Source organism: Echeneis naucrates, chromosome 14 (genome assembly GCF_900963305.1).
Source record: "Echeneis naucrates chromosome 14, fEcheNa1.1, whole genome shotgun sequence".
Taxonomy (NCBI): Eukaryota; Metazoa; Chordata; class Actinopteri; order Carangiformes; family Echeneidae; genus Echeneis; species Echeneis naucrates.
In genome coordinates this window covers 12198579-12218459 of record NC_042524.1, presented here as the reverse complement: position 1 = coordinate 12218459, position 19881 = coordinate 12198579, and the positions used below count along the sequence as shown (strand labels likewise).

At 39.4% G+C, this 19881-nt stretch overlaps 1 protein-coding gene across 1 annotated transcript in view; it reads right to left on the bottom strand.

Annotated features, from left to right (window-relative positions):
* The window catches only part of dlg4a (discs, large homolog 4a (Drosophila)), a 38460-nt gene that overhangs the window by 7663 nt on the left and 10916 nt on the right, over window positions 1-19881 (bottom strand). Inside the window, exons 3-12 of the mRNA XM_029520266.1 lie at window positions 7926-7979; window positions 6994-7044; window positions 6730-6854; window positions 4714-4883; window positions 4446-4582; window positions 3238-3382; window positions 2670-2805; window positions 2342-2498; window positions 2115-2217; window positions 1563-1716 (exon numbers count right to left, since the gene is read on the bottom strand). Coding sequence (XP_029376126.1) covers window positions 1563-1716; window positions 2115-2217; window positions 2342-2498; window positions 2670-2805; window positions 3238-3382; window positions 4446-4582; window positions 4714-4883; window positions 6730-6854; window positions 6994-7044; window positions 7926-7979 — 1232 coding nt within the window. The remainder of the gene's footprint in view (window positions 1-1562; window positions 1717-2114; window positions 2218-2341; window positions 2499-2669; window positions 2806-3237; window positions 3383-4445; window positions 4583-4713; window positions 4884-6729; window positions 6855-6993; window positions 7045-7925; window positions 7980-19881) is intronic.

Below are 19881 nucleotides of genomic sequence, written 5' to 3'. Positions count from 1 at the left end.
GCAGATGTGATGGAGGGATGTCCACGGTGCAGAAACAGTGGCGAGCTCTTGTCTCAGTTGTGTTTACACGTCTGATCTATGCAGCTCAATTTGCAGTGACTTGGCATATGGATATATGAAGTCTGAATTTGTGGAGACAGGGATACTAAGAGGTCAAGTAGATATTTTTTTCTATTATTTAAAAGTGGGTTTTAACGAAATTCCTATTCTCAAAGCAAATATTAAAATCTACACAGTAATGCATTTGTGTTTAATTGATAGGTTCACAGTATTTAGGGTGGGCAGTAAATAAACGATCAATGAAAGCCAAAGTTCAGTATATATAGTTCTATTGTACTGTGGTACAAGGTGTGTGTTAAAGTCTTTGGTGGTCTGTGTAGGATTTCCCTCTAAAATAAAGCTTAGTATACAATATTTCTTAACATGCATTTAATGCGGATGTTTTGTTAATTCAGGGATTGGAGAAGAGTTTATTCTAACTTGACTTTGTAAAAAAAAGAAAGTGAGTGAGTGATTTTGCCTTATTTCTGTTTGTGGACATTTTAGGAAAATCCAGATAATAAAATACATTAAGTGGTGGATCGAAGCAGTCTAAGTTAAGACTTGAACCATGTCCTAATCTTGTTTTGAAAAATAAAACAATAAAAGAGACCAAATATAAAAAAACTGTACTTACTGGCTCTTACTAAGGAGGAAACTGCTCAACTCATAAAACATTTAGCATATATTGGAGCCCTTCTCCTCACAGTTGCTACAACTCAGCCAATATTTACAATCTTACTGTATGTGTCGCTGTAGGTTGTAGGTTGTGTAGTATTTTGTGCTTTTTTTTAATCTGTCTCTTGAATTATTTATAATAACCATCACTCCAAATTAGGACTGCACAATTAATCTAATATAATCAAAAACTTTATGCAACCAAGTACCAGCACAAGTCAAAATATGCACAACATTGTTGTGCATTGTTAGTGCTGTAAGTGTTGTAGTGCTGCAGGGATGCTCAGACCTATAAATCATATTTTCCAGGTCTAAAGGAAGATTCTACGTAGTTTGGTACAAAAACACAAAAATTAATTCATTAAAAAATAAATAAATAGAATAAAATAAGATAAAGTTCTCTGAATATGAAATGTAAACACCATGATTCCAACTGAAACTACAACTCATAATAATTGATGATGTGTTTAGTTTTGTTTTTTTTACATATCATACCCCCCCCGTTATAAATGGAAAGAATCTAGAAAGAAATAATATAAAAATAAAGAAATTATACTGCTTATTGTTGCATTTATATTGCACATTTAGTTGTAATTTTGTTCTCAGTAGTTTTGTTGCCCATTTTTATCTTCATATTTATTTATTTTTTTATAGGTACAGCTGAACATATTTCTTTTTCACTAGTCTCTGGAGGAGCAACGCTGATGTAACTGTGATATTAAGATTACTGTCGCTCAAATGCTGTGAACCTCGGCGAATGGTGTATTAACCCAAAACTCTTGTCCCGTGGCCCCTTTTTCACTTGAGTCATATTGCACCCAAGGCATTACAAGTGTGGTATCTACCTGATATAGAAGCCTCTCTTTGGGTTGCTCCTTAGCGTTGTGGTCCCAGAGCCCATGCTGCTGTTCATTAGCTGTTCCCTCAAGTCATGGATTTTAGCCTCAAAACGGCTATACTCTGAAACAGAGAATACACAGGGCTGCATGGAAACTTGGCCTCCTAAATAAAAAGGACCATTTTTTTCTTTAATTTGAATATTTGTTAAATTGCGTATATGCGATGGCGTCAGGCCACACTTAACAAATGTAATTGATCATAAACTTCATTTTGTTCCCCAGATTATTTAAAATATTAATTACCCTCTATCCACTCACTGCCTGCATTTCTGTCTTTTTTGTAATCTGCCTGCTAACAACGAAACAAGCTCACAGTCTCTTTGCCAGAGCCAAAAAGAAAAAGCAGGTACATCACCCTATTGAATGACTTTCAGTGGGAAAAAAAAGCATGAAACAAGTAGAGCTGGGATTGTAACTTGTGAGTTGATTAAATAACTTGAAAATCAATACAAAGGTTTTTGTATGAAGGTATGATTTTGTGTATGGTGGCTGAAGTACCATCAGGTCGGTACTGAGCAATGATGGTCACTGTCTGGCCAGCATTCTTCAACGCCGCAGCTGCCTGTTCATGTGTGGCCATGCGCAGGTCCACGCCATTAACCTGGGATGGACACAGAATGACTATCTTAAGTGCTAAAACCAGAAAACATCAAAGTGCCTTTTATTGAATGAAGGAATGTGCATGACGGGTTAAAAATACGTCAAAATGAGTGCCATGTCTTTACACTGAGGATCTGATCGCCCTTGTGCAACTCTCCACTGAGGTCAGCTGGCCCGCCTGCTAAGATGAATGAGATAAATATTCCCTCTCCGTCCTCTCCTCCAACAATGTTGAATCCCAGGCCCGTGGAGCCTCGGTGGATCAAAACTCTGCGAGGCTCCCTGAAAAACAGACAGGAGATTAAATTACCGTAATATTTAACACAATGCAAACCCAAAGTAATATAACAATACTAGTGACATTAATACTGCTACTTGCACCACAGCTGCTAATACTACTACCATTAACAAATCAATATGCGGGAACTGTACAGCCGCAGGATCATTCCTCACCTTGGGATGTCATCATCTCCCATCATGCTGTGCAGAACAGGAGAAAACCTACTAGGTGAGGTGGGAGTGAGGGCTTGTGGGTAATCTGACCCAAGATAGTTGGGGTGGCTGAGTTCAGTATCCATATGGGAATATGCTGAAAAAAATACACGCACACAGCAAAAACAAAAGAGGTATAGTAAACCAGATGGGGAAAGCGCAGAGATGCAGCTTGAGGTGAAATAACAGCTCATACATATGGCGTTTGGAAAGCATTTGCAAGATGTGATATTTTGATTTGATGGGTAGCATGGGGAAAAAAAAAAGCTGTTATCATCTTGTGAAAGCCTATTGAAGACTTTAACCAAAAGGTCAATTGGTCAAAGGAAATGTTTCCCTTTGGGGGGGAAAAAAAAAAGAAGCAAAAAACAATCTTCACAACAGCTTTTCAATTTTTCCAGAAGTCCCACAGTCACCTCTAGTGGTATTGAAATAATGCAATGGAGGAAAAAAAAAAAAAAATCTATTCAAATGCAGGTAATGTGGTGACAGTTTTGTGGCTGGATGGCTGGCCACCAGAGGAGCTTACTGCTGGTGAGGTCTGGAGGGTTGTACGAATTGGTCAGGAACAGGTTGTTGGGCTTGGCCACCCTGAGGTACACCGTCTCGCCTGTGTTCTTCAGAGTCCCCACCGCATCCTCATGCATTACATCCTCCAGGCACACGCTGTTCACCTGATTGTTCACAACAAGCAGGGAAACACAGGATCACCAACAGCAAACTGCAGCTGTACAGAGTTGTGTGTGAAACAGAGCTTTCTAGCAGATGTGGCAGCTAAGATGAGAGAAGACACTGAATCCCATTCTGACACTTTTATATTTACATTTATGACAGTTGCTCTTGACAAGAGCAATCAGATTATTGCAGCAATGAACAGACTGTTCAGGAGGCACAATAATATGTTAATTCTTTTTTCTTTAAATCCTTTAGAACTTCACTTTAAGTGCTACACAAATTTGAATACTCTAAATTATGTATTACAGTTCCTTACTATACAAATTGTAAAAGAAATTGAAAACCGTTAAATAGATTAGACAGATGTCACAATTACAGTGAGAGCCCCAATTACCATTTAACACTGCTGGTATGGTGCTGGTGGCTTCTCGTAAGCAAAAAGTAAAGTGAAAAATATGTTATTGGTACCGCTATTGTCCTTCCCTCTCTGAAACCCATCTGTGTTGGAGAGCGCTATCAGTAATAGAAAACCACCCTTCACCAGCTCTGAATGTTAAGGCTGCAAAAAAAGCATCTTGGCTGATTAAAAAAAAAAATAGTTTGTTTTGCAATTACATATTTAATGAGGCTTAATGAGGTTCATAATGCACAGAATGTTGCCATATCCCATTCAGTGGTAAAGGATGAACTCAGACACCATTTAGCAAAAGCCAAGCACCATTTTGGAGTCAGCTGCTATGTCCCAGTCTCCCTGCCGTCCAGCAGATGGCAGTAATGCTACTTGTGTGTCACTGTGGCAGCATGACTGTCAAACATTTGTTACACACATCTACACATCTAGTCATATATTAATGAAAACAAATTCAGGCCATGAACATAATGCTACAATTTATTCAGGCTCTTGATACTTTAATGCTGCTAGTATAAAAAACATTGTGAATGTACATATGTGTACATATTTCCTTGTGGCTTAAAGACTTAGGATCTGGGGCTGTTAGTGATGTGTATCTGTGTGGGCATTTATCTCTGCCTGCTAGTAGTCATTATGAATGGGTGACTGACCGCTAAGATTTTGTCCCCAATCTGCAGCCGCCCATCTTTATGAGCTGCACCGCCCTCTATGATCTTGGTGACGTAGATACTGTTATCTCCTGGTATGTGCTGGTTTCCCACCCCTCCAGCAATGCTGAAACCCAATCCTGGGGAAAGGAAGCAAGAAGCAAAGGGTTAACCTTGCTAAATCCAGACGGCACTGCTTAGCCGCGTATAAAGCATCTTAAAGCCCACACAAAAGGATTGATGCCGTGCAGCAGTACACACTTCCACATACCTTTAGGCCCCTTGTTGAGTTTGATTTCAGTGACTTTCTCAGCTGCCGGTTTTCTGCGGAGAACGTAGAGACGGACGATAGCACCTGCCTCCTTAAGAGCCTCCACAGCTTGGCTGTGCGTCACCTCCCTCACATCAACATCATTCACAAATAAGATGCAGTCATTCACACTAAAAAATAGATAAAGGAAAAGATGGAGAGACAGTGGCAGAGAGAATGAAAATTCAATGAGTTTTTGTTTACAAAGTAATCATCTGTAATCCTCCATTAGACCAGTTCAGGAGCAGTTGGTCTCCACCTCTAACTTCTGGGTTGTTCACCAGGGTGGTTTGATCCTCGACTCTTCCAGGCCAAAGTGTCCCCTGGCAAGATTGCAAAACCGCTAATTGCCTTTATATAAGTGTGTATGATTATGAAAAAAGGCCTTCCTCAGTCCTCAGCATCTCATGTTAAAGAGAGTGAGAGCTCTTTTATTATTGACGTGTACAAGGGCTAGCTACAGTGTAGCTCTCTTTGTGTTCACCACTCGAAATGTATGAGTTCATACGTGATGTGAAGTGGCAGAAGTTTAAGTGCAGAAAAAAAGAGGCTGAATATTTTGATATAATACGCTGTTTTCAGAAGTACACATTCGTTCTGCTGGAATTTGAAACTCTAAATCGGGGTTTATGGGTATGCAAATTGCATTGTGAATAATTTTGTTTTATTGAAATTATTTGTGCAAGAGGTTCACTAAAGTCAAGTACTAAAATATTTTCAAAGCTGCAAACAATCAGAGAGCAACATGATAGGATAAAAAAAAAAACAACCCACATTCAGGCTAATATAAGCATTATCCTCAGGGCTGTTTAAACACTGAATCCATTCCAGATGAGCATTTATAGGTCAACTGTAAAAAGGAGGATGACAAGGATGCCTCTGTACATGGCTTCTTTATTGCAGAATAAAAAGAGATGTGGCTCACAAAATTTAGTTTTTTTTTTTTATCCAGAAAGGCCAATTCTACACTACATTTACTGATAAAAGTAAGAAAACAAATGATTTTGTTACATCTTTGTGTAATGGGCAACTTTTTAGAATGAGCCGTTTGCTACAGTTTATCAGTAACAACACTGCTTTAATGCAACACCACTTTTGAAGATTGCTCATGTCAGCATGTAAAAGTCGTGAAAGACATTCATTAAGTTGAGGTGTTAAGATATTGAACTAAAGAGGCAGCTCCGCTCTAATTTTGTGACAGTCAATACTGTGCTATGGTAAAATATTTGACAGAAATGTAGCAACAATGATAGAAATGATCACTGGAGGTAGGCTGAGGATAAGAGTGGCCATCCTTCCTCGTCTGTCTCTGCACTACTCCCTAATGCGTTTCCAGGCTGGTAGTGCTGCCCTGAACAGGTGTGACTCTTTGCTAAAGGTGTTTGTGTTGTACTGCAGGGAGGCTGATCAAGTGCGCTTCTTGGTATTTTGTAGTGGTAAGTGTCCCCTCTCTCTGTGTGACAGTCAGTTGCTAATGACGGCGGTCCCAGGTAAATCCTGATAGCTGCACAGGTTTAAAGCCCTGTTTCTCTTCTTCTGTGTGGTTGTGTGCGCGTGACTGTCACATGTGCATGGATGATTTATATTTTTGTTGACATTCTCCTCTCCTCATTAGCTCTTGTCCCACTAGCAGGCTGCAGTTTCTGATTAGGTTCTTCTTTGCCCCTTTCCTGTATAAATTGTGTTTTGTGTTTTTTAAAAGAACATAATTTTTTGTATTAAAGTATACACATTTTCCAACTGGGACTCAGTTTTCCTCCTGCGTATGAAGTATACAAACCTGTGTGGCTTACAAAAGGCAAACAATTGTTTGGGAAAAATTCCCAGGCAACTTGATAGGCTATTGCAGCTGTAATACCCACCTAACCTTAGGTGTGTATGTATGCGTGACAGCGCAGCGAAAGAGGAGTTGAGATTTTTCTTTCTTTTTTCTGGTCTGCCCATGGGCTTTGCATAAGGTAACCTGCAAAGGTTTACCTCAGCCGTCCGTCCTGAGCTGCAGCGCCACCGGGTATGATTTTGGTGATGAAGATGCTGGGGTCATCGCCCACGTGGGGATTGTCCGTTCCCCCTGCAATGCTGAAGCCCAGGCCTGAGTTACCCTGCAGGACCAAATACAAACACATATACATGCAGTCACTATTAATGACATGAGGCCTATTTGCTTGAGAATGTCCTTGCTTCTATCAAGCTGTAAATATGTCTCAGGTTAAATTTAGAAGATATTTCTCTCAGACTCACTCTTTCCAATGTGATCTCTTCATATTCGATTTCCCCTTCTGTCCCATTCACCTGTAAGAAAGGAATCATAGTTCTTAGTGTCAAATAGAGGCAATTATTTCAATTCATTTTGTTTGATTATTTAAACTATAATACTCATTTAGCAATTGAGGAAATGAAGAATAAGCAAAGCTAAGAGTCCAAATTCTAAAGTCAGCATATGTTGGTTCAGCAGTTGCCCTGTGGGCTTCATTTGTTGCTATTCATGAACTGACGCGGAAGTCCTGAATGAGGGATTTTACCATTAGCAGCATCATCATCAAAATTTAATTAAAGCATCCCTTGACCAGATGTTCTGTCCACTAAGTTTTACCAAGATCGCTGCTCCTCAAAGAGGTGTATGTGTGGACCAGCGTGTAGGATAGTAGCATATCTGTTCCCTCAGTCTAATTTACCTTCTGGCTGAAAAACTCAGCCACACCTCAGCTTTACCCCTGCAATTAAGGAAGTCCCTGAGGAAGAGTGAAGTTACTTCACACTTGGATGTTTTGATGCCTGACCTAGAAAACAACTTTTCTTAGCCATGTAACTGTGCAGGAATACTGTGATGGCAGACTTTTCACTGAGAGGCATTGCACTCTAATCCCTTCCAACTCATCACAATATGTTCACTGTTTTCATTCTCCAAACAGCTTCAGTAAAGAACTTTGAATCAAGTGAAGTAATATTTCTCCTCTGTCAAATCTGTATCAAACACAGAGACCTACTTACGTTAATTAAAAGGATTCAAATTAATTACTGTTATGATTTGGATTGAAACAATGAGCAAAACCTACCTGGATGCTGGGGAAGGAATGGCATTACTGATAATATAGACTGAAGGCAATGAGTCAGTGATGAGGTTGAGACTAACATAACATTACAATAAGGGGGAAATTAAATAAAATCCTTACATATGGGGAGCCGTCGAGTGTGTCAGTGTTCACAACCACCGGAGGAGTATTTCCCTGGAGGCAGAGATTGAAGAAACATCATTAAGAAATAATGACAGAAACTCAAAGATGACGAAGCTCCTGGAAGAGTTCTCAATATATCCTGAAACATACAGTCACAGCCAAGACTGATAGCCATTTTAGCTCTTAGTTGTGATAACACCACTCTCACTCTGCTATGGTTGTCACTCTGCTAAATGATAGAGAGTACTGCTCAAAAGCCATTTGTTACTACCCACCCATGATAGACACCCCATGTGTTTTTTCCAAACTCCTGTTCTTGGGTTTGTCTTAGCTCCTGGTTGAATTACAGTATATCTTGTATTACTGATGCGGTAAATGGCTATCAAGTATATACTCTGGACACAGACATCCGCCTCCCACCCACAAGTCTTTTCAAAAACAGACCACTCAGTCATTCATGTGCAGTTGTGGTGACAGCACATGGTGGCAATCTCCTAGCTCACATGGCAAATGATGGAAAAACAGTAACTTGTGGTAACAAGGCAGTGACAGACATCGCAGACAGTCCAATTATTCTCAATCAGTATAAAGCTGGCTGGCTCGAGAGTCGGTTATCTCATCAAAACTTTGTCCAGAACAGCACTGCACCCATTCCTGTCTGCTTAAAGTGTAAAGCTACACCAGAGCCTCAACCTTTCAGCAAGTTATGCATCAGGAACAAAGTGATACAGGAAAAGACAGCCAGTCAATGAAAGGAGAGGATTCTTTTGGCCTTGATGTGTTTTTGCTTTATCTATTTGAACTCGTCTGAAGTGTGAAAGTTTCTCTCTATGCACTATCCTTAGTCCTCCTCTTTCAATCCTGTCCCATTCACTCTCTCTTACTGTTTCTTTACATGAGTTATTCTCATCATCCAAGTATTTGATGTAATTGTATCATCATGAGCAGTACTCTGGAGAACACAGTCTGTCTCTGTGTCTGAGCTTCTGTATTTCATTGTATTTGTCTTTGTCCGGTACGATCCTTATTAGCATGGGAAAGACAGCGTGCATCTAAAGTTCTTACAGAACAGCAAACGGCAGCATAAAATCAGCTTGCTGACCTTCACAGACCTGACAGCTCTGACACACACAAACAACCACACAGCCTAACAGTTTCTCAGTTTTTAGGAAAAACCTTTGCACTGAGCTTACCCACTGATCTTTATGATACGAGAGAAAGTTATTTTTTCAGTTGTAATGGGAACTTCAGGAGCTGCTAACTGTGTTTAGCACAAGTGCATCAAAGTGTATAATTAGAGTTTATTTTCTTCCAAAACTTCAGAAGTGGATTCTATGCACTTAGCTACACATATACAAACTAATCCAACACACCAGCTCTGCCATAAAGTCACTTTTATAAGACCAGTAATTTTCAGCGCCCGTTTCAGTCAGTGTCCCAGCCAACATACAAAATAAAATTGATGTAATTGGCTTTAATAATAAGATCTGTGGTTTTTCTGTTGGCCCATAAGTGCTGTAGAGAACCATCTGATGCTCCAAGCACTTTCTCTCACTAGAAATCATCATTATCATTGTTGAATAATACAGATTATACCTCCCATCCTATAGAGGAAAAGCCTATAAGGTTGAGAAGTACAGGTTTCTCTGAGCCCTCCCCAAAATTCCAGAGCTCAGCTTTAGCTGAACGCTCTTCAATCCTAACATTCTCCGATGCAGAGCTTCATCATGTAGCTGTGTCCAACAGGCCGTGCTGCTGAACATTACGTCAAATTCATCCTTATCTAGAGACAGAAATAATGAGTATAGCCAGCAGAAATCTAAGCCCAGTGCAGGCAGTTTCCCTGCAGGGATTTCGACAGAGCCCCTCTCTCCCTCTCTTTGCTCTGTCAAGCCTTCCGACATCAGGGTTGTTAGGATTTACAGTGTTTGGCTGCTCTTGCCCACGTATATTTTAGCACAACGTCTTCAGTTAACCTGTCCTCTGCCATGTCTGAACAGGCAGCACCAAAAATATTCACCCACAGCCCAACCTTAAACCAATGGTGAGTTCATTTCCAGCAAGGGAGCTGCACGAAAATGCCAATTCAAAGACAAATTAAATGGAAAAGCATTCCAGGCATATAAAGTATTTTGTGCCACATGGTAATTTAATTTCTCAAGCAAAAGAATATATATCAATGTTTCATCACTCCCTGTACTGAAGCGAGAAAAAGAGCTGAAAAAGAGTGAAGATGTTTGTTTTGTTCAATTTTCTTTTCTCCATTATGAGTCGAATAAGTAGTTAGTTGGCAGTTTAACAGAGAATCCATAACTTTCATGCTACATTAAGACTTTAGCTGCATGTATGCTGTACTGTTGATGTTCCCTCCTGCTGTGATCACAAGACGTTCACATAATCTGATCAGTCTCTGCTGCTCTGTGCATGTGTACCTGAAAACGACGCATTATGTGCACACCCTCTACTTCCTTTCAGTCAAGTGGAAATTTTTGGTCAGAGGAGGTCAGATTAAGACTATGATGATTATGAGTATTTGTGATATTTGCTTTTCGTGGTGTGAATAATTTGAGAACCAGTAGCGGTGATGATGTCACGTGTGACTGGGTTCGGGACAAAAAGCAAAGGTTGCATTAGAGAGGCACTAATGCCGCATGTGCTGCACCTTGCCGCAGCTGGGAAGCCTTTAACAGGTAAAACCATCTAGTCAATAAGCAAGACATCGTCCTTTGCTGAAATACGCAATGTCAAACTATGAATTACAATTGTGTCTCTGAAAAAAAAGGCTGTGGTTGACAGAGACAATTAAGCTGCCAAGCATAATGGGTATTGCACAGCTTTAGTGTGTCTCTAAACTTATGATCCTCAGTTAAAAAAAAGAAAACTGCACAGACAGACAACAGCACCATACTGACCCTTACCTTAAGGCTGTGAAGGGCTGTTAATGAAATGGAAATGAGAAGACAAAACTTCTGTGAAATATTGTGTACAGTAATATGTAGCTGTTGTGTGGCAGGCTGGATAGCAGGTGTCTCTCCTCCTTCTGTGCTTGTGTGTGGGTATTGTTCAGGATGGGATGGGGGTTTGTTGTTGTGGTTCATTGTTAAATCTCACATACATGTGTGGTTTGAAGGAAAATGTGGCTGCGTGTGTGTGTTTGTGTGTGTTGTGGAGTTGGATTTGATTAGTGTACTACTAATCAAATCCAACTTTTGATTTGATTGCACAAGCCTACTGATTTAAAATATGTCAAGTGCAGTCACAGCCTTGATATGTACAGCTATTACAACACAATGCCTTGGAAAATAATAATAATGAGAACAGCATGTAATTGTGAGGGACCTTGCATTCAAGAAAAATAAATGGATAGTGTTTCACAATACAGAAACAACATGCACCAAGTACGAATAACATAATTAGTATTAATCTACATGCAGCACTTCTGTAAGCACAGTGGCATTTTTTGAAAGATTTCACAAGTACATTTTATCCAGAATCATAGCAAGAAAAAAAGGTCTCAACATGTTCAAAACATGCCTACCATCTTGCGATGTTGATGTTTCTTGGCTTTCCGCACATTGTTGAGGAATCGGCAGCCCATCTTTTTGGCGTACCACACGGACATAAACATCCTGCTTAGGTTGTCAAAATCAAAGTTGCTTTTGACACTGGCGAGTAAACCCTGCTCACATCCCACAATGACATGCACACCCACTGAGAGCGTCACTGGAAGGCTAAACTCTAGAACTGCCTACTCTCCACAAATGCATTGTTGAAAAAGTGAGTCATTAGGTTGAGGCCCTTCCATAGCAGTTGGTCAGATTGCCTCTGTTAAAACATTTATATATTTTAACTTTTGCATGCCCTCTGAGCTTTGCTTTTCACTCAGTCTAAATAAGACACAATTCTAAAGATAGCATGCTGTAAACACAGGGTACACCTTTATACTATTTCAAATCCAGTATCACAGAAATAGCACATCCCAATAAGCATCTTCCTCTTGCTGAGTAGGTGCAGGAGATTTAATTTGAGGAAGCCCAATATAGTCCACCAGAACGAGAATTCGATAAATTACTCATCACTGTTAAAGCATGTTATCATCTGAGAAGCGCTCATCCGATCTTCGGAAATCACCCATCCAAAGTAAAAAAATAAGCATCTACGAGCGGATCCTTCCATTCTCCGTCATCTGTGGCAGTGGACTGCGATAGCGGTGCCTCCCTGCCACTGGTCTGTGCTTGGCGAGAATGCAGTTCATATTTCCTGCTGCTACTGTACTGTACCCCTCCCATCCCCGCTGCTGAGGGAAAGACGAGCGAGCAGGAAAGTTTGATGGCAATTACTTAGCTGTCTCTCTGTATAATGTCGACGCTGGTGATGTGAGAGGGGGAGGAATTACACTTTGGCTGGACGTAGAAGGACAAGCCGCTCAAGCTGGCCTGCCTCATCAAAGGGAGCACTTGAAACCAGCCTCAGTGCTTCAGTCAGTTACTCAGATTAGTGACACCTTAACACGATGCTGATAACAATAGTGGAAGAATATAGTCTGAGATCAGATCATTTTAGTACATCACTTAATACTCATTTTGCTTACAGTATATATTTTTTCATTACTTGGAGGAAAACAACAAGGATTTACTGTGAAGGCCATAGAAATGTTTTCTTTTTTTAACATTTCCCTCAATGTTTATGAATGACAGATGGATGACAAGTGTGTTTTTATATATAAATATATACTGTGTATATATGCACGCAAACACACACACGCATGCACGCTAAAATGACTTACGTAAGGACGTGGTGAAGGACAAGCTGTTGGCTGACGTTCTCATTTTGTTAAATAAAATCCCTCCGTCTACCTATCTAATTTTCTCTCACCCTTCTAAATGAAAGGCCCTCTCTATCTGTCTTATTCCACCATTCAACATGAGCTGCTCTCTTCTTTCTCTCTACATGCATTTTTTTCTCCCTGCCTTGCTTCCTTCTCCTTCCCATAGGACCTGAGCTGCTACTGCACAGTAATTACACTGAAGCTGCAGGGACATATTTAAAGATTTATTAAAGAAAACTAAGGAGGACAGAGGGAATGAAGATAGAAGCCAGATACCAACCAGACAAGAGTTCAGAGCAGAAAGTGGAGGCTATAATGGCGAGCTCTTGGGGAAACACTACGGAAACAGCCACTGAGCTCTACATTTAGGTTGACTTGGTTTGTGTGAAAAGTATTGTATATAAGAACAGTTTTGTGTTGGGAGGAGAAAGCGCAATGTATTGTTACTCATTCAGAGAGATTGACTAACATAAACTGGGTGATGGGTGGTCTGTGCCTGCAGTTCTCCCTCCCAGCTCTTCATGTGAAAGCTAAATGGATAAATGGTGTGTAATGTTTTCATCCTGAGAACTTCAGTCTGTCCAGATAAATGGGCCATATGCACTGTTAAATAAAAAACAGCGACAGAGCTCTGTCTGTGACTGAAGTCTGAAATGTGAAGGCTACAGTGCCACCAGGGCACTTCAACTTATAGAAAAATGTTCAGGCTTTCCAATTCCAATGCTAGTATTGCAAAGGCCTCCCATTTTTGTAGTATGCAGATTCAACGCACACATCTGATACCATGTATTTGTAATTGTTGACATTTTGGTAACTGCTGAAGCTACACTTTTTATTGAAAACCATGAGAAATTACTGCCACTTTGAACAGCAAAGAGTTGTTTTCCAGTAAATAATGTAATCTTACTTTTTAAGGGAAGGTGCCACTGTGCCATTTTTAACAGCAGCATTTGTATATAGCTTTTGAAGACATAATTGGATAAAGCCCACGAAGATAGTAACACACTTTAAGTTTATACACAAGCTATTTATTCATGGGTTTATTTGCTTTGCAGTTGCAGCACTGCGTTATATTGTAATTACACTTTTAAAGTAACTCATTTCAAGTTAATCTTGCAGTTTAGGTTTCAGATGGATTGCTGTTTATCCTTTGTTTTATTATTATTATTGTTACTAGTATTATAATGCTAATCATTAAAATCAGCATTGGTATCGGAAAGGAATATGTTATTGCTGAAACCGACAATAAATACATGTCTATAGAACTGACTGCAGAGATAGAAATAGAATTCCTGCAACATTAAAAGTAAGATTTAATTTTGAAAAAACAACCCTTTACTCAAGTTTCGCTCTAATAATGAATATGCCTAATTCTCTAAAAGTTAGGTCAAATTGTCATGGCACAGCAGACATACCGGGTTACTGTATAAGCAGCAGGAAGATTCATTTATATGAGACCAGATTAGTATCAGAAGTTCTTTCAGTGTGAAATTTCTAATTACATTATGTCCTAAGTTAAAAAAGAAAAAAAGAAAAAGATAATTTGAAACTAGAGCACCTTTACGCTAAATCATGTTCATAACCCAGGGACCTCCTCTTACTTTGCCTAGCCATTGCAGTGCTTCCAGAGACAATCCTACCCATAAATCACTGGGTCCTGGAGTGGTACTGGCAAACCTCACACCATTAAAGCAATAAAGAGAGAGACTGACGACACCACCTACACATCAATGACAACCACACGGGCACTACACCAGCTGCAAAGACATCCACGCACACAGGCGTTACTGCAGTGCATCTTGGAGATAGCATGTACAAACTGAACTTTTTGCATGTACTTAGGCATGTCTGTCTATCTGTCTATCTGTCTGTCTGTATGACGTATGTATGTATGTCTATAAATACACTGAAACACTTCAGTGTTTTTGTGAGTTAATGTATCCAAACACATTTTCATTCCGATAATGCTCAAGGCTATAAAAGAAAGTCTGGTTAAATGGTTTAATATATGCAGACACAATTAAAGACAGGGTGTGTTCAAGGTCAATGCAAGCAGAAAAAGACAAGAAATGATGACAGAGGTAACTACTTGTTCACAACAGAGAGAGAGAGGGGCTGAAAACCAGATTTAAAAATCATATCCCTCCAATGATCCTGTATTGCCCTTTTTGAAGTAATTTAATTCATGTAAACCTAACACTAGCTAATGCTGCCATATATAACATTTTAATGTTATGAATTTATGTTTATAAATTAAAACTGACTTTCCCTATTTTTAGGAGGCAACTAATAACAATTGAGTATGTTTTTTTTTTTTAACTTGGTAGACAGACAAATTCATGTGAGCCATTCATGGCACATAGGGCTAATCCAACCTGTCTGATCATAAAAATGTTTTATTGAGAAAGCAGCAGAGCCATCTTTTCAAGGTTATGAAAGTCACTGCACAGTCTCACACTGACACCTGCAGGTTCCAGCCTGTCCTGCAGAAAGATCTCATGCATCTGACATTGGAAGCCTGCTACCTGCTCGTTTCATTGTTTTCCTTTGATACACATATTTCAGAATTGATTATTATGTGTGCAAAATCCAGCTCTGAGAGACTGATTCTGGAGTAATGTGCTTTCAAAGCCACTTCTTTGTCCCAAATCAGGATCTATGACCCTTATATTGCTTTGCTTTAGGTGAAGGAATGAGATAGTATCACTCTTTGATGTAGAACATAGACAGTAACAGGAATGAAACACAGATATATTATAGTGTGATGTAAGTACAACATATAAAAACTTTGCAGTGGCATGTGATTTAAAGCAACCCCCAAAATAGATAAAATAGGCATTCAATGCAAGTGGAAAAAATCTATCAGGCAAAGGCGATTTGAACAACAATGAGTGTAGACACACTGATATCATCAGAAAAAGACAGATGACCTTGTTCTCTTTGGCAGTTTGGATAAAGTGGTATCGAAGCTGCTGTGTGTCTTTAATCACAAAACCAAATGTTGAGTGACACCAAAACCAGCGAAGGCAAGAAATGAGGATACAAATCACATTGATGTTGGTGACTGATGATGATACTGGTAACTTTGGGGGGTGACGGAGCGGCACGGATCACTGTGCTCTTACCAGTGTGGAAACAGCAGAGGTGTACATTGGAGTGTGTCCCGTAGACATCAACACAGGCTGCAAAACAACAGAAGGGAGAGGGTAATTGTGCAGGGCAGTGGGGTAATGGACACAGGGGAGGGACAGTGGGCGCTGCTTTGTTCTCCTCTTTCTTTATTTATGCTGACAAGTACGTCTATGAGACACTAGGACCACGTTTACTTGGTTACTAGCACTGAAAGAAGTGACCAAGATTTTCTTAGATAAAAATTTAAACTGAAATATAGGACTTGTGAAATTTATACTCAGCTCCATTTTATTGGCTTTGCATATGATAGATATGAATATGAATTATACCATAATGTTCAATCAATAATAAAGCAGCAATGTACTGCAACGGAAGCATTGCAAATGCTGATTGTACTTACAGGCATTTTAAAAATTTTATCACATCATGACATGTCATCATATTATATTTAATAGCTCATATGTGTGTATTTATTAATGTGATCACATTGTGCACTGACACAGACCGAGAAAAGACATGACTTGAATTTTGATCGAGTATAAATTTCTCCCCTGCTAATCACTGATATTGACAAGTGACTAGCAGTTAATTCAGTAAAGGACAGTGGGATCATTATGCCTTTCCAAGTAGAATGGATTTTTTTTTCTGCACAGCTACTCAAAACAATACACCGTGTACCTATGAATTTTACAAATAGCAGCAGTGCAGCATTTTCACGTCAGGAGATGCTTTCTCTTCCCTCCCACTGGGAAGGTTTTACATCGCAGCAAAGCTCAAATATGGAAGTTGAGACAGCTTTCTGTATTGACCAAGTGGGAATGCCTGTTCATGCTGATCCTGATATTTTCACCGACTGTCTGAGCACCTCTCAGTCAAATACAGTCATGGCCTTTTATCAGCGCACTGCTCAGTGGCACATCAGCAGTACTTGCCATAGTTGTGGAGTAGTAGACCAAGTCATTTTCTCACACTACCCCCACCAAGACTTTACTAGCGGGTGAAGAGATTCAAACAGGCAACATTGTTCTTGCATGTCAACTTTCTTAACCTTCCTACTGCCAGCAGGGAGCAGGAAGGTCACAAGCAGGGAGAGAGATGCAGAACGGGGACTGTGTAACGTGAAGATAGGAAAATGAAAGTAAAGCAGGGGAAAATTTAAGGTCAAGTACATTACCTCATAACTTCAGTGTAACAAAAACCAAAAGGTCAAAACTGAACTGAACATGCGGTTATTATGCTCCTGTGAGGAAACAATAGTGGAAGGGGTTAACACTAAGAGCAGATAAATCAGCCACCATCATCATCATCATCATCATCATCACCATTATCATCACGGCCATCAGGATCATTGTCAGTTGCGCTCTTGTTGGCAACAGTCATCATCGTTGTTCATGATTAGTGCCTTGGAATTTGTCAGGCTTAAAATGTTAATATTTGCATATATTTTATGGCATAGTAGAATGAAACAGAATACACTATGGTCATGATCACTGACAGTGGGTAAAAAAATTGGTCCAGTCTTTGTCCTCAGTCATCAACGATCTGAATTTTATTTACATATAATTCCATTACTTCAAAAATGTTGACTGCTGGCATAAAATAATGTAAAATATTCACTTTGAACTAAGTGAGCCCAGACCTTTGTACTCCATAGTGTGTTCAGCTCCCCCTTAAGAGAAGCACATGACTTCATAAATAATGGCAGCATTCCAGAAATAGAAATAGGGCCAATCCTGATTCCCAAAACATAGTACAACAACATTAACATGCTGCTTTTTGTGAGATAGGAAAAAAATATCCTTAAAATGGAATTTTGCTGCAGTGTATCTGTCTTGACAACACTGGTATAGTTGCAGTAATTTTAACTTAACTTGCTTTTCCCCAACATTAGAGTTTTGCATTTCAAGTTTTAATTCAGTGAGCAGACTTTGGGGAAGGATAGGACATCCTCTCTCTCAGCTCCAAATTAAGATTTACACTAATGAAATTGGTGTACTATTTACTGTATGGTACATCAAGTACCATACAGTGCATATTACATGGTGTACTAAAAACTCTTGGCTGCCACAGTGCAGTAAATAAACACATCAATTATTCAACTGCATAGTTTAAGTTCTAAATATGGTTGTCATATTTTATTTGTTTTATTTCACATTATCTTATTCATTTTTAATGTCAACTATTATTGACAAGTTTGTAAATCAACACGTACACCCACAAAAGCCTGTCAGAAAACCATATGAATAATACTGAGCTTTATATGACAGAAAAGTGCGTCACACAAACACCCTCATTTATGATGAGGTGTCAAAAAGTCACTGTCACACTTTTCCAACTTTAGCAGCTTTAGTTCTTCTCTTTACCAAAGAATGGAAGAACTGGAATGAAAGCAGCAATCTAGTAGAGAAATCTTCTACTTGACTTAAGGGCGGACTTATAATACACGTATGAAGACTACCAGAGCATACTAGCAAACTGACCAATAAGAATTAGGCTCCAGATAGAACAATTGGACTCAAGTTGTTCAGATTTTGGTGGTTAAAGGTCAGAGTCACTCCACAAAATACATTTTTATCTTAACATTTTCTCTTGATTAATAGATCTTTAATTTCTTGTTCTAAAAAAAAAAAAAAAAACTCACATAAACCAAGACTGACAACTTTAATATTATTTCTAATGATATTTTTTGAAATCCCCTGTCCTATAAGCACTACGTTTTAAGAAGCATCACTTGACCAGATGTAAAATGTAGATTTGCCAGATATTTCTTTAGTTGCTGATTAATACGCATCGTTACACTGATTAGTATTTATTGCGGCTGGATAATTTAAAGTGGATTGACAGTGAATGACAATAAATTGCAGCACCCATAATCATGACAATCAAGAGGCATGATACAAGAGTGCAATGGTGTAGCTTACTTGTGCGTTTTTAATAGTAACAGGAGAAGTAGACTGTTGCAGAGAAGAGAAAGCTAACTCTAATTCTTGCTACAGACCATCCTTGCTGTTAGATAGGCCACATACATTGTGGTTGTTCATTGTTGCTTACTGTTTGATAATTGAACATGAAATGGTATTTACTGTGTGAGACCTTACAGATACTGGCTGAGTAATCAGTCGGAATTTCTGAGACCACGAGCCTCTGAGAAATGACTGAGTCAGTCACATAATAGATTTGAAATACCGGAGGGCACACACCACATTTTACATTTTCTCTGAAAGAAACTTTAATGACTCCATAACGGTGTATTTTAAGGGTAGAAGTAAGTCTCCCGTCACATCACCGTTGTAAATGGAGCACCGATCATCTGTGAATAATTACTAATCCCCTGGTATGTGCTGGTTAACAAATTCCACTGGGACAAAAGGAATTAATCAAACCAGCAAGAAAGGTCAGAGAGGGGCAGCAAATTGTCTGAGCAGTTTCATGTTCTTACACAGACTTATCTGCATCACTCTAAAGATATTCACAAAAAAGCGTAACCATTAGGGCTGAACCAACAAATGGCACGTTTCTGTTGTCACACTCCTCTGACTGAATCAGCTGCTGGACTGGCACTCTTGACTTGACAAAGCAGCTAACTGACAGTTTGATCGTTCAGAGACGTATGCCCAGCGACAGACAAAACAACCAAGTTTTGACCCAGCTTGGTTCTTTCTGTGTTTTTTGATATTGTGTGTGAAGTTCACCCAAAATCACCACAACAAATGTCATATTACTGAATTAATGCTCCATCCTGCATTTATAACGTAACCTCTGGGAGACTTGCTTAACCTGTAGGTGGCTTGGTTCTTGTTTTAAAGCAGATGACCAATGGCCACCCTCTAAGCAGCACCAGGGAAAATTTCTCCACAGCCATTGTAGCTCATGCTGAGAGGACTCCACATGTTTTAAATAGCAGCTGTAAAGCCCTATAACTCAGCCTCTCCTTTCTGCTCTTTAAAAGAAAGCGTTTTAGTGGACATATCTGTTCCCATCAGACTTCTCTTC